This window comes from Chiloscyllium plagiosum, chromosome 1 (assembly GCF_004010195.1).
Source record: "Chiloscyllium plagiosum isolate BGI_BamShark_2017 chromosome 1, ASM401019v2, whole genome shotgun sequence".
NCBI classification, from domain to species: domain Eukaryota; kingdom Metazoa; phylum Chordata; class Chondrichthyes; order Orectolobiformes; family Hemiscylliidae; genus Chiloscyllium; species Chiloscyllium plagiosum.
The window spans coordinates 97,536,893-97,552,324 of record NC_057710.1 but is presented as its reverse complement, the minus strand read 5'-3'; the positions used below and the strand labels follow the sequence as shown (position 1 = coordinate 97,552,324).

The window sequence follows — 15,432 nt, the reverse complement described above, 5'->3', positions numbered from 1 at the left end:
GTTGCCATGTTGAATTTATACCCTTAGAGATATTGTTGTTTCTTCAATTCTGGCCTCTTCACAACCTTGACCCTTATCATTCCACCACTGCAACCATCTACGAATGCTCTAAACCCTTGAATTCTATCCCCTAACCTCCTCATTTTTCCATCCTGCTTTAAATTTTTTAAACCTACCTGTGACTAATATTTTTGATCACCTGTCCAAATATCTTCTTGGGATTCAATATCAGATTTCGTTGGACAATGGACCTGGGAAGCATTTTAGGATGTTTTATAATGTTAAAATAAGCTACATAAACTCAAGTGATGATAATCACCTTTACTTTTTCCCTCTGCATGGTAGTATTTTTGTCAGCCTGGATCCATGGGGAGAAAAAACCTACTCCAAAAGCAAAATTCCAAGCACAATATGATGGACAGGCAAGTTCAACTTGTTCTCAGGGATGGTGTTCTCTTGACAGAAATAAATTTAGTATGTCACTCAGATTACAAGATTCTAACTTCATTTAATTGCAAAGTAAATCAATGTTAGGCATTTATCATGGGGGTGGTATGAACAGGTCAATTTTAAGTGACATTTTCTGGATCATTTCTATGTTCAAAATTAAAAGGTCCCAATTTGAAAGAAATGGTCTGAAATGAAATGAGATAATTGGATAGGAGGTTTATCTCAAATGTCTGGCTACTTTTCTGAAGCAATCATTACAGTCACAATGACTGTAGATGAGCAACTAAAGACATACTCATGTTTATTACATCAACATTTAACCTTGACATATTGTACTGTATGGAAAGACACTGTACAATGGTTTTAAAAAAAAAGTACACTTCAGTCTTATCTAGCCTAATAACACAGAGTAACTCCAAATATCAAGGTCAAAAACATTTGTTTGCAGAGATACCAACACAATGGTAGCAGGAACAAAGATGGAACATTATACAACTGGAATGGGTAATTGTTCCAGGTTTCACAGTTCAAGGATTCTCTTTTACTGTTCTGGAATCTCAGAGCAAAAGTCACAAAGTCTGAAACAATCCCATTTGTCTGCCCTCTCAGATAAGCAATTTAGGAGAATGGGCTATGTTCCACAATTTTTTGTGTTACGGTCAACTTGAAATAATTTATTCTGGTTACTTATTATCCTAATTTGCAAATCCATTTAACATCTTTTACTTACAGTCTTTTGTCAGAGGCATCACATTGTGAAAATCTGTATACTGGACAGCTTTGCGTATGCCATAATCGTGAGGCTTTAGAAACTGGTTATGTTTTCATAGAATCAGAAGTTCTCATTGTTACAGCACAGGTTAAGGTCACTTCGTGTCATGTCTGCGCTGGCTCTCTGAATAAGTATTTCTCCCAGTGCTATTCCCTTCACAATTTGCATAACTCTTCAAATCTTTTCACAACATTTATTCAATTACAATTCTCTTCAAGATAAAACTGAGTAATGAAAAAGATCACATGATTTTTGTCAACTGCCTAACAGTTGTGTGTTTTGGGTCCCTTGCGGACAGAGGGTCACTGGTTAAGACTTAGTGGGAGCAAGGTATAAAAATGTTCACACCTGAAACCAATGACAGGAACAGCTGAGCAGACTGTGCAGAGACCTTCAGTTTCTGAGACAGAGAAAGTTGAAAAGCCTACTGGTGTCAGAGATGACAGCCTTGCAGTAATTATGACAATCAATCTATTGCAATTGTCCATAAAACCCACATGACTCACTAATGTCATTTAGGAAAGGAAATATTCCACCGTTACTAGTGTGGCTTGCCATCCAATTCCAGATCCACAGCAATGTGGTTGAGTGCTAACTGCTTTTTGAAATGGCTGGGCATATCACTCAGCTCAAGGGCAATTAGGGATAGGCAACAAATAGCCAATGATGCTCACATTCATGAAAGAATATACAAAAACAATATGGTGTGTTATTGTAAGTAGCATTGAAAAGAATAATAAAGAATAATATGCAGTTTCTCTGCCAAGTAAAGTTTGGCCAGTGTTGTAATAAGTTGGTTTGTTACAGCAGAACTGTTAAGACTTAAAATACTGTCATGCAATCCCTTTATGTCAACTTCTGGGAATTCAAATATCTTTTTAAAAGCTTTTGATTTAGGCACGATCATAATAGAAGCACGCAGGAGACAACACAAGATGGGGGGAGCGCATGAGGGAGAGAGGGCGGGAGAGCGTGAGCGTGAACGCGCACTGGGGAGAGCAAAGGCAGTGGGAGGGGAAGAGACAGAGAGACAGAGACAGACAGAAAAAGAAAATTAGATTGAAAGGTGCTTTTGACATCAGACAGAAGGCAGCAGCAGACAATAGTTAAAGAATGTGGGCACGAATTAGAGCAATTTTCAATTCCTGCCTAGCATATAAATAAATCAGGAAAGGGGTCATAATCGTAGCTTACTGAAGATATTAGGATTGCAGTAGATCCAGAAAGGAGACAAAATTGCCAGAAAAAACAGCAAGCCAGAACACTGAGAACATGGAATTCAGAAAAGAAGGACAAGATGCTTGATCCAGAGGGAGAAGAGAGTATGGGAACAAAAAACAAAAACTGACTGCAATATCTTCTATAAAATCAAAGGGAAAAAAGGTTTCTAAAGATAAATGTAGGTTCATCGCAGTCAGAAGCCAGCAAATTACAATAGGAAGCAAAGAATTAAAAGAATGAATGCATACTTTGGTTCTATCTTCACAACAGTACACATATAACCTCCCAGAAATGTTAGGAAACCAGTGACAGGTAAGAATTGAACGAAGTCAGTAAAAGAGTGCTCAGGAAATTAACGGGGTCACAGACTGTCAAATCACCAGGGTTTAATAATTGACATCCCAGAATACGAAAAGAAGTTGTCCCAGAAACACTGGATGTATCTTCCAAAATTATACAGACTCTGGAGCGGTTCCTGTAAACTGACTAGCAAATATAATCCCACTATTAAAAAGGGGCGGGAAAGCGGAAAGAAATTACTGTCCAGTGAGCCAAATACAGTATCAGTACTTTGAGAAATGCTGAAGCCTAGTATAAAAGAATGTTTGCAAAGCATTTAACACATTTGACAAAGCCAGCATGAGTTTATGAAATGCAAATCATGCTTAACAAATCCACTGGAGTTTTTGAGAATATAACTAGGGAATTAGATGAGGAAGAACTAGTGAATGGAATGCATTTATATTTTCTGAAGGCTTCTAATAAGGGCCCATGGAAGAGGTTGAATTGAATTGAATTGATTTGAATTTATTGTCAAGTGTACCCAGGCACAGTGAAAAGCTTTGTCTTGTGAGCAATACAGGCAGATCACAGAGTTAAGTAACATAGATAAGTAAATAATAGGTAAACAGCAGCAAAAACAAAAACACAGGTACAGGTGTATGTTAAGAGTTTGAGAGTCCATTCAGTATTCTAACAGTAGAAACTGTTCTGAAACGTGTTCAGGCTTCTGTACTTTCTCCCTGATGGTAGTGGTGGTAGAAAAACATTGCCAGGGTGGGATGGTTCTTTGAGAATGTTGGCGACCTTTCCTTGACAGCAGGCCTGGTAGATGGATTCTATAGATGGGAGGTTGGCCTTTGTGATTGTCCAGGCAGAGTTCACCACTCTCTGTAACCATCTCTGATCTTAAATGGTACAATTGCTACACCAAGTTGCCATACATCCAGACAGAATGCACACGATGGCGCACCTATAAAAGTTGGCAAGAGGATTCGCCATCATGCCAAATTTTCTCAGCTGCCTAAGGAAAAGGAGACGCTATTGGGCCTTTGTAACCACAAGAGTTCAAGAAAGCTTGTTGTAGATGACCACTCCCAGCAGTTTGACTCTCTCCACTCGTTCCACCTTTGTGCTGTTAATGTGTAGCGGGGGCATGAGTAACATCCCGCCACAAGTCAATAACGAGTTCCTTGCCTTTGCCGGCATTGAGAGCTGGGTCGTTCTCAGTGCACCATTTTTCCAGGTCTTCCACCTCCCATCTGTAGTCTGTTTCGTCGCCATCTGAGATTCGACCGACTATGGTGGTACCATCAGCAAACTTGTAAATGGCATTAGTCTTGTATTTGGTGACACAGTCATGGGTATACAGTGAGTACAGTAGGCTGGCTGAGTACACACCCCTGGTACACTCCAGTGTTGAGTGTTAGTGATGATGAAATATTGTCCCCAGTCTTCACTGATTGTGGTCTGTGGGTCAGGAAACTGAAGATCCAATAGCAGAGAGTGGGGCTCAGTCAGAGATTGCTAAGTTTAGTAATCAGTCACAAGGGGATAATAGTGTTGAAGGCTGAACTGTAGTCAATGAGTAGGATTCTTATGTAGCTGTTCTTGGTGTCAAGATGCTCTAGGGAGGAGTGAAGGGCAAGTGATATGGCGTCTAACGTGGATTTGCTAGTCTGATGGGCAAATTGGAGTGGGTCGAGAATATTGGGGAAGGCTGGAGTTGATTAATGCTATGACCAGCCTTTCAAAGCACTTCATGACCCCCGAAGTTAGGGCCACTGGGCGGTAGCCATCGAGACATGCTGCATGAGCATGCTGCAAGAGGGATGATGTTTACCCTCTTGAAACAGAGGGGGACAGTGGCCTACTGCAGGGAGAGGTTGAAGTTGTCAGAGAAGACCTCTGCCAGTTGATCTGCGCATGCACTGAACGCACGGCCTGGTACTCCGCCTGGTCCCATCGCTTTCCTTGGATTCACACGATGGAAAACTGATCCTTTGCCTGTAAGCTGGGAGAAAAAACACAGCATTCTGGTCGGAGTTCCCGAAATGAGGGCAGGGGATGGAGCAGTAGGCATCTTTCACAGCAGTGTAGCAGTGGTCTAAAATATTCAGGCCCCTCAAGGGGCAGGTAATGTTCTGATGGTACTTGGGCAAAACCTTCCTTAGATTGGCTTGACTGAAGTCACCAGTTACAATAAACCAAGCCTCAAGGTGTTCCGTCTCCAGGGTGTTAGTGGTGGAGTACAGCACGTCCAGAGCTTCCTCAACCTTTGCTTGTGGCGGAATGTACATAGCAGTTAATATAGCAGCGGTAAATTCCACGGTAGATAGAAGGGCTGCATTTGATGGTGAGGAATTCAAGGTTTGGGGAGCAATGGCCGCCCAGGGACGCAATGTCCGTGCACCACAAATTCTTGATTAAAAAGCAAACCCTCCACCCTTTGTCTTACCCAAGGACACTATACGGACCATATGATGGATAGTTATGATGGTTATGGGCAAAACTAAAGCACATGGGATTGGAGGCAATATAATGGGATAGATTGAGAATAAAAAAATTTTAAGTGCAACATTGCAGGTTGACTAACACAAAATTAAGATCGAGACTTCAGAAGATGCAAGGAGGCTTCAGACAAGTTGAATGAATGGAAAAACACATGACAGATGCAGTACAATGTGAGTAAGGATGAGGTTATACACTTGGTGAGAAAAACAGTACGGAAAGATTATTTAAATGATGATTCATTGAGAAATGTGGATGTACAAAAGGATCTGATGTCTTTATACAACAGTGAATCAAAGTAGAAAGCAATTAGGAATGTAAATTGTATACTGGCCTTTGCAAGAGGCTTTGAGTTCAGAAGAGGGAGGTCTTACTGCAGTTAAACAAGGCTATGGTGAGACTGCACCTGGAACACTGCATGCAATTTTGGTCTCACTACTTAAGGATGTACGTGCCATAGAGAGAGCTCAGCAGAAGTTCATGAATATAAAACTGGGGGATGCAGGGCTGTTCTAAGAGAAGAGATTGGTTTCACTGATGATTAGATTAGATTAGATTCCTAGTGTGGAAGCAGGCCCTTCAACCCAACAAGCCCACACCGACCCACCGAGTAACTCAACCAGACCCAATTCCCTCTGACTAATGCACCTAACACTATGGACAACCCACCTGATCTGCACATCTTTGGATTGTGGGAGGAAACCAGAGCACCGGAGGAAACCCACGCAGACACGGGAAGAATGTGCAAACTCCACACAGATAGTCGCCCAAGGCTGGAATTGAACTTGGGTCCCTGGCGCTGTGAGGCCGCAGTGCTAGCCACTGAGCCACTGTACCGTCCTCTGTGTTCACTAGAGATTAGAAGGATGAGAGGGGATGTAATTGTAAAATAAAAAAATTCTACAGGGCTGAACAGACTAGAGAGGACATTTTCCCCAGTTGGGGATCCAGAGATCAGTCTTAGGAAAAGGGGGCAGGCTATTTAGGACCGAAATGAGGAAAAGATTCTTTATTCAATGGACAATGAACTTGTGCAATTCTATCATACAGCGTCACTAAGAAAGAGATAAATAAGTCTTCAGATTAAAGGCATCACAGAGAGAGCAGGAATATGGCATTGAGAAACAGAATCAACTGTGGTCATATTGAATGGTGGAGCAGGCAAATGGCCTACTCCTAGCTTTTATGTTTCTAATGATCCACATAAAATGCAAATTACTCAGACACTAAACTATCTGAAGGAAATCTATCTAAATCTGCACCTGAACGCTAATATCTAAGTGTTGCCGTGTCTCATAGAACCGTGTCTCAGCAGAATTCATCACTTTGAAAAAACTGATAGTAAGGCAACATTGTAAAAAGGAAACTTCAAAAGAACTGTAGCTTAAAGCAGCTGACCTGCTGTACATGTTTTACTGCAAACATGCACCTGTCACAGAGCCATATCCAGTTATACAAGTTCATAAAAACTGAACATATATCACAGCATATAAAAACAAAATATTGCTACAAGTCTGCAATTGTAACATAAAGTGATTATTTGCCAAACTCTGTCAGAAAAGGTCACATCAGATTACAAGCTGATAGTGTATGGGCACATTTACAACACAAACTGCTTTCATGGAGTTCAGCACACCCTACATCATTGATACTTATGCCTAGTGACATGAGAAAAAGTCACTGCTCTGGTTGCAGCACTGGAAAATTAACGGATTTGTGTTGATATCTTGTAGTCCATTTTGTGACATGTAAGCTAAATGTTGTACAAACTAAGTTACAAACTTCACCAAATCCTGTAGAACATAGATTGGATTTGTTACTGACCCAATGAGTTGTTACAAAGATATGCTCATGTCAAATATGGTTTCTGAACTCATCAACTGGAGACAGACAAATGAACTTCTAAAGGACAGTTTTTAAACCAAAAAGGAGACACCAACCCAAACCAAAAACCGCTGCTATAAAATTACATTACTACACAGTTTACATTCCATTCTGTTGGGATGGAGAATGCGACAACATTGCAAAAACAACAAATATATCTTCCAAGTCAGGATGGTGTGTGGCTTAGACAGTGAGTTGCAAGAGACAATAAATCTTTGGAAAGGTATAAACAATTTTCTTCCTGTCGTATTAAAATGCAGCTAGCCACAGTATTCAAAGCATGGAAAATACACCATTCAGAAATCAATTTCTTGAACAGAAGACAGTGCTCTCTTAAGAGACAATGTGCAGATATAAGCCAATCAAATCTACCTTTAGGAATATTCAGTGGGCTTTTAAACTTCTTTTTATTTAGAGTGCAAATCCCAGAGCCAAAAGACCACCTCAGTTTTAAATAATTAATACCACTTAATCAGAAGAGCAATTTCTCCTCGACAAAATGGGAGCACTTTATTCGAATTGACTTTCTGACATTTACACAGAGGGAAGATAGCAAATTACCAGAATGAGCACAGCAATGTTACAAGGTCTGCGTATCAGCTTTTCACCATCTTTATTAATGACTAGAATATTCAACTTTGGATTTTCATTTCAGTTTGTGGATGACACTAATATGAGATGGACAGCAAGTAATGTAGATGGGATCAATGGAGTTGCAAAGAAATGAAGTTCGATTATGTGTAAAAGAGAATTTAATATCCACTTCAATCCAAGAAAGATAACTCATAGTATCTTCTGAATAGTGAGAAATACAAATTGTAGACAAGCCCCAAGATGCAAGAGAAGCACACCAAGTACATGAAAGAATTGAAGACCGTGGCATTCTATCATGCCCTGCTTTTTCACAAGAACAAAGAATAGGATTACATAAAGGAAAAGTGGTCAAATCAGTTTCTTACCAGTTTCAGAAATTATTGTAACAGTCTCTAGTTTGGAAGGCTTCACAGGTTTGGTGGTGCAAGAGTTTTTCTTAGATTTCTTATCTGGAGGAGTCTCTTCAGATTCAGAATCTGCAGCAAAGTAAAACATGTGTTTTACTAAATCTATCTAACCAGGACCACACTATTATTCCATGGAATATGAGCAAGGTCAGCATTTAGTGCCTCCTTTGGGAGGTAATGGTGATGAGCAGTTAACTTTTTGAATTGCTGAAATCTATCTGGTGCAGGTGCACCTACAGCACTGGAAAGGAGTTCCAGAAGACTGACCCGGCAACATTGCAGAAACAACAAATATATCTTCCAAGTCAGAGTGATGTGTGGCTTAGACAGTGAGTTGCAAGTGGTGGTGTTCACATGCACCTGCTGCCTTATCCATTGAGGTGGCTGTGGTCACCGATTTGTTAAGCGCAGTTTAAGGAATCTTGGTGAATTGCTGCATGTATCTTGATGCTGGCACTGTACATTGTTGAAGGAGGAATAAAATGGTGGATGAAGTATGGATCGAGCAGGCTTGTTTTGTCCCGAATGGAGTCAAGTTTCTCAAGTATTGGAGTTTCACACATCTAGGCAAATGGAGAATATTCCATATTTTCATAAGCTGTGCTTTGTAGATGGGTTACAGGTTTTGAATGAGTTATTCAAAACGAGTTATTTGCCATAGAATTCTGACCCTCCGACTTTGCTCTTACTGCTGCAATATCTACACGGCTGGGCCAACTCAATCTCTCATCAATGTTGTTGTTGATAATGGGGGAAATTCAGCAACATTATGATCATTTAATATCAAGGGTAGCTTGTTAGATTCTCTCTTTTTGGTGACAGCCATTCCTTGGCACTGGCACGACCCAATGTTATTTGTCACTTACCAGCCGAAGAATTGATTTTATATCACAAAAAAAAACTTTACCTGAATCATAAATAATGTGTTTTTTTCTGTGCACTGGCTTTTGCTTTCCTGATATTGAATTGCATGAATCCTTTCCCTGAAAACACAAAGCAAATAACGTCTAAGCCATTAGCTCAATAATGGACAGCTTTATCGTCATTTAAAGCTGTGATACAAATTGGCTGTTTGTGTACCTGCACTTTATTTCATCGAAATATTAGAGAGTGAAACACTCAGAACTTTAAAGCAGACATAAGGTAACTGACCTTGGTATCAGTTTTCTTCTTTGTATCTGAAGTTCCCTTGCCAACATTTTTAGCCCGATTCCTTTCCAAAGTCTCACTCCCAGGTTTCTTCCCAGTAGAAAGGCCACCAAAGAATCTTCTGATGTCCTAAGAATATAAAATAATAAAATTCTTAAACACAACTGGTAAACTTATTGAGAGATAGTTGTGTTACCACAGAAGTATAGGTCAGTGCCCCAAAATTCAGAATGGGTTAACAACATATGCACATTCAAAAATACTATCAGTCGCAAAAGCAAACAACACATTTGAATAAGTAGGAATATTACAAGAATAATATTATGTTGAATATAATTACATGATGGGAAGAAATCATGACTTAAAATAGCAAAATACAAATATAGAATAGATTAAACAAACAAAATTCTTCACACAGGGACCAATTGATATATCAAATAGACCTCCAGGTTACTATAGACAAAACGTACAGAGCCATCAGTAAGTAATTAGATATAGCAGTTGTACAGTATTACGCCTTTCTATAACAAAGGGGCCAAACCAGGCAATTTTAGAACTTATTCCAGAAACATTTCTGTAAGCTCAAACTAATTTGTATCACTAAAACCCCCAGATTTGAATGATGCTTCCACATGTTTTTTTTTGTCAATAATCTGTGTTCCCTCATGGAAGTTATAACTATTCACCAAGAGGCAATTTTGCAAGTGTATGCAGTATCAGAAAGCACTCCAATCAGGAGTGTCTCAGCCAAACACAGTGCTAATCTCAACTAATATCTGTACATGCATATTTTTAAAAAGAACAAAACACGAGCAAAATAAATCTATGGGAATGTTTCCATCCACAAATCAGAGGAAAATCAGATCAATGTAATGTTATCAGCATCTCAGCCAAGATGAGCTGACTCTACACCAGCCCATCAAGGATACTGAAGCAAAGGAGGCCGGTTAGGCGATTAGATCTAGGTTAGCTCTTTGGCAGAGCTATCGAATTCATTAGACTCCACAGCATTCTCCCGACAGCCCTGTAGGGGCAGCACAGTGGCTCAGTGGTTAGCTTCACAGCACTAGGGACCAGGGCTTGATTCCAGCCTTGGCATCTGTCGATGTGGAGTTTGCACATTCTCCCCATGTCTGCATGTGTTTCCAGTGGGTGCTCTGGCTTTCTCCCACGGACTGAAGACATGCAGGCTAGGTGAATTAGCCATGGCAAATAAAGGGTTAGCGACTGGGTCAGGGGGTGATGCTCTTCAGAGGGTCAGTGCAGACTCAAATGGGCTGAATAACCACTTTTTCCACTGTAGGGGTCCTATGATCAGAGCCCCGTCAGCACTTTTTCCCCTCAAATATTTATTCATCCTCCTTTTAAATGTTATTAAACCTATTTACAGCACATTTTCAGGTATTGCATTCCAGATCACAGCCTACAAAAAAAATTTGCCCCGTTAAGTTATCTTTGATTATGTTGACAATCACCGGATATCACTAATTATAGAGAATTGGCTCACGGATGGACAGGACTAGCAGCTTAATGTTCCAAAATACAAACGCTATATACGGATATGAGTGGGCAGCACATGAGAGGAGGGGGAGTGGTGTTTTTAATAAGGGATAACATTACGACTGTACTTAGGGAGGATATTCTTGGGAATATAACCAGGGAGGTTATTTGGGTGGAACTGAGAAATAAGAAAGGGATTATACTGTAGACCTTCCAATAATCAGCAGGAAATTGAGAAACAAATTTGTAAGGAGATCTCAGTTAACTGCAAGAATAATAGGGTGATTATGGTAGGGGATTTTAATTTCCCAAACATAGACTGGGACTGCCATAGTGTTAAGGATTTAGATGGAGAAGAATTTGTTAAGTGTGTACAAGAACATTTTCTGATTCAGTATGTGGATGTACCTACAAGAGAAGGTGCAAAACTTGATCTACTCTTGGGAAGTAAGGCAGGACAAGTGACTGAGGTTGTCAGTGTGGAGCACCATACTTCTACTAGTGTTTAAAAAAAAGCGACGGAAAAGGATAGACAGGATGTAAAAGATAAAGTTGTAAATTGGAGGAAGGCCAATTTTGATGGTATTTGGTAAGAACTTCCAAAAGCTGTTTTTTGTGTGTGTGTGTGTGGGTGGGGGGGGGGGTGGAGAGAGGGGTTGGGGATGTTTGCAGGTGAAGGGACACCTGGAAAATGGTTAGCCTTCAAAATTGAGATAACGAGAGTCCAGACACAATATATTCCTGTTAGGATGATAGACAAGGTTGGTAGGTGCAGGGAATGCTGGCTGACCAGAGAAATTGAGGTTTTAGTTAAGAAAACGAATGAAGCAAACATCGGGTATAGACAGCAGAGATCGAGTGAATCCTGAGAAAAGTATAAGGCAGGAGTATACTTAAGAGGGAAATCAGGAGGAAAAAACAGACGTGAGATAGCTTTTGCAAATAAGGTTAAGGAGAATCGAAAGGGATTTTATAAATATGTTAAGGACAAAGGGTAACTAGGGAGCAAACAGAACTCCTCAAAGTTCAGGAAGGCAGCCTGTGTGGAACCACAGGAGATGGGGGAGATACTAAAATGAGTATTTTGCATTAGTGTTTACTGTGGAGAAGGACATGGAAGGCACAGAATGTGGGGAAGCCAATGGTGGCATCTTGAAAAATGTCCACATTAGAGATGGCGGTGTTGGATGTCTTTAAACACATAAACGTGGATAAATCCCCAGGACCTGATCAGGTATACCCTAGAACTCAGTGGAAAGCTAGGGAAGTGATTGTTGGACCCATCAACAGTCACAGGTGAGGTGACAGAAAAGAGAGGAGGTAAGGAAGAGCCAGGGAACTATAGAACAGTGAGCTTGACATTGATGGTGGGCAAGTTGTTGGAGGGAATCCTGAGGGACAGAAGTTACATGTATTTGGTAGGCAAGGATGATGTGGGATAGTCAGCATGGCTTTGTGCATGGGAAATGTCTCACTAGCTTGAGTTTTTTGAAGAAGTAACAAAGATGATTGAGGAGGGCAGAGGGGTAGACGTGATCTATATAGATTTCAGTAAGACGTTTGACAAGGTTCCTCATGGCAGACTGGTTAGCAAGGTTAGATCTCAAAATACAGGAACTAGCCAATTGGATATATAGAGCTGGCTCAAAAGGTAGAAGACAGAGGGTGGCTTTTCAGACTGGAGGCCTGTGATCCGTGGTGTGCCTCAAGGATCAGTGGTGGGTCCACTGCTTTTCATCATTTATATAAAATGATTTGGATGAGAACTTAGGAGGCATAGTTAGTAAGTTAGCAGATGACATCAAAATTGGAGGTGTAGTGGACAGCAAAGAAAGTTACCTCACAGTACAATGGGATCTTGATCAGATGGACCAATGGGCTGAGGCATTGCAGATGGAGTTTAATTTAGATAAATGTAAGGTACTGCATTTTGGCAAAACAAATCAGGGCAGGACTTATACACTTAATGGTAAGTTCCTGGGAAATGTTGCTGAACAGAGACCTTGGAGTGCAGGTTCATAGTTCCTTGAAAGTGGAGTTGTAGGTAGATAGGATAGTGATTAAGGCATTTGGTATGCTCTCCTTTACTGGTTGGAAGGCTGGGGCGGTTTTCCCTGGAGCGTCGTAGGCTGAGCAGTAACCTTATAGAGGTTTACAAAATGAGGGGCATGGATGTGGTAAACAGAAAAGGTTTTTTTTCCCCTGGGTAGGGGAGTCAAGAACTAGAGGGCATAGATTTAGCATGAGGGGGGGGAAAAGATTTAAAAAGACCCAAGGGTGGTGCATGTTGGAATGAGCTGCCAGAGGAAGTGGTGGAGGCAGGTACAATTACAGCATTTAAAAGGCATCTGGATGGGTATGTGAATAAGAAGGGTTTAGAGGGATATGGGCCAAATGCTATCAAATGGGATGAGGTTAATTTAGGATATCTGGTCAACATGGACAAGTTGGACCAAAGGGTCTGTTTCCATGTTGTACACCTCTATGATTTAAATCTTTCACTATCAACTATTGTTACTGAACATAATTGTTATTTACTTACTCAATCAGGAACATCCTCGATCAAATCTCCTCTTGACATTCTCTGGTCTAAGAATAGCCTCAAATCACTCCACATAATCGCTCTTCCCTATTGGCTTTCTACTAATTCTCTACCATACCCCTTTGACAGCCTTACTAAAATGCGGTGCTGAGCTAAGGTCTGCCTTGTGTTTTATAAATGCATCAAACCAGAGATTCAAGAGAGTCGGGGGCAGAGGTCAGTACAGTGTCCATCACTAAGGAGAAGGTGCTAGGAAGCTGAAAGGTCAGGGAGAGTCCCAAAGGTCTGGCAAATAGCTAGGGTAACACCTACAATTAAGGAAGGAGGGAGCCAGAAGACAGGAAGCTATAGGCTCTTTAGCCTCACCTCTGTCACTGTTAAGATTTTAAGAGTCCACTATTAAGGATGAGATCGCAGAATACTTAGAAGTGAATGGCAAAATGGGACTGAGTTAGCACAGCTTCATAATGGGGAAGTCGTGCCTGACAAATCTGTAAAACAAGTTAGACATAACACAGCCAGTGGTTATCGTCTATTTTGATTTCCAGAAGGCATTTGACAAGATGTCACACAGGTGATTGCTAAGAGGCCAAGGTGTTAAAGGGAAGGTACTGGCTGACTGGCAGAGGGCAGAGAGTAGAGAGAAAAGGGATTGTTTTCCAGGATGGCAGCAGTAACCTGTGGAGTTCAGCAGGGGGCCACGTTAGGACCACAGCTACTCAAGTTTTACATTAGCAATCTGGAAAAGAGAACGGAGGGCATTGATGCTAAACTTGCAGATGATAAAATATACAGGGAAGGACAGGTAAGTGTTGAGGTAGCAGGAGGCTGCAAAAAAAAAAAAGGATTTGGACAGGCTAGGAAAGTGGGCAAAGAAGTGACAGATGGAATATAATGTAGACAAGTGTGAGGTTATTCACTATGGTAGGAAGAGGAGGCATTGACCAATTTTTTCAACATGGGAAGACTTCAGAAATCTGAAGCACAACGGACTTGGGAGTCCTAGTTCAGGATTCTCCCATGGTCAAGATATAGTTCAGTTGGTAGTTAGGAAGGCAAATGCAATGTTAGCTTCCACTTCAAAACAGCTAGAGTACAAGAGCAGAGAAGAACTGCAGAGGCTGTACCAGGGTCTGGGCAGATGGCATTTGGAATACAAGGGCAGTTTTTGGACACCATATCTAAAATATAAAGAAGGATAGTAAAAGCTTTTTTAGGTATGTGAAAGGCAAAAAAATGGTTAAGACTAAAATTGGGCCCTTGAAGACAAAAACAGGGGAATATATTACGGGGAGCAAAGAAATGGCAGAAGAGTTGAATTGGTACTTCAGATCTATGTTCACTGGGGAAGACACAGGCAATCTCCCTGAGGTAACAGTGGCGGAAGGGAATTTATATTTGCCAAGAATTGGTGTTGGAGAGACTGTTAGGTCTGAAGGCTGTTAAGTCCCCGGGGCCTGATGGTCTACATCCCAGGGTACTGAAGGAGGTGGCTCGAGAAATCGTGGATGCGTTGGCGATTATTTTCCGGAGTTCAATAGATTCAGGATCAGTTCCTGCGGATTGGAGGGTGGCTAATGTTGTACCACTTTTTAAGAAAGGAGCGAGAGAGAAAGCAGGAAATTATAGACCAGTTAGTCTGACCTCAGTGGTGGGAAAGATGCTGGAATCTATAATAAAGCATGAAATTACGACACATCTGGATAGCAGTAACAGGATAGGTCAGAGTCAGCATGGATTTATGAAGAGGAAAATCATGCTTGACTAATCTTCTGGAATTTTTTGAGGGTATAACTCTGAAGATGGACAAGGGAGATCCAGTGGATGTAGTGTACCTGGACTTTCAGAAAGCCTTTGAAAAAGACCCACATAGGAAGTTAGTGAGCACAATTAGGACGCATGGTATTGGGGACAAAGTACTGACTTGGATTGAAAATTGGTTGGCTGACAGGAAACAAAGAGTAGTGATAAACAGCTCCTTTTCGGAATGGCAGGTGGTGCCAGTGGGGGACTGCAGTGATCAGTGCTGGGACCGCAGCGTTTTACAATATATTATTTATATAGAAGATGGTATTAATAGTAACATTAGCAAATTTGCTGATGATACGAAGCTGGGTGGCAGG

General features: G+C 41.0%; 1 protein-coding gene across 4 annotated transcripts in view; it reads right to left on the bottom strand.

The window, feature by feature from the left end:
* Nucleotides 1-15,432, bottom strand: part of rfc1 (replication factor C (activator 1) 1) — an 86,922-nt gene that overhangs the window by 59,529 nt on the left and 11,961 nt on the right. For all 4 annotated transcript variants that reach the window (XM_043692892.1, XM_043692868.1, XM_043692878.1 and 1 more), the window contains exons 2-4: nt 9,271-9,396; nt 9,026-9,101; nt 8,077-8,187 (exon numbers count right to left, since the gene is read on the bottom strand). In XM_043692892.1, the coding sequence (XP_043548827.1) occupies nt 8,077-8,187; nt 9,026-9,101; nt 9,271-9,396 (313 nt within the window). The remainder of the gene's footprint in view (nt 1-8,076; nt 8,188-9,025; nt 9,102-9,270; nt 9,397-15,432) is intronic.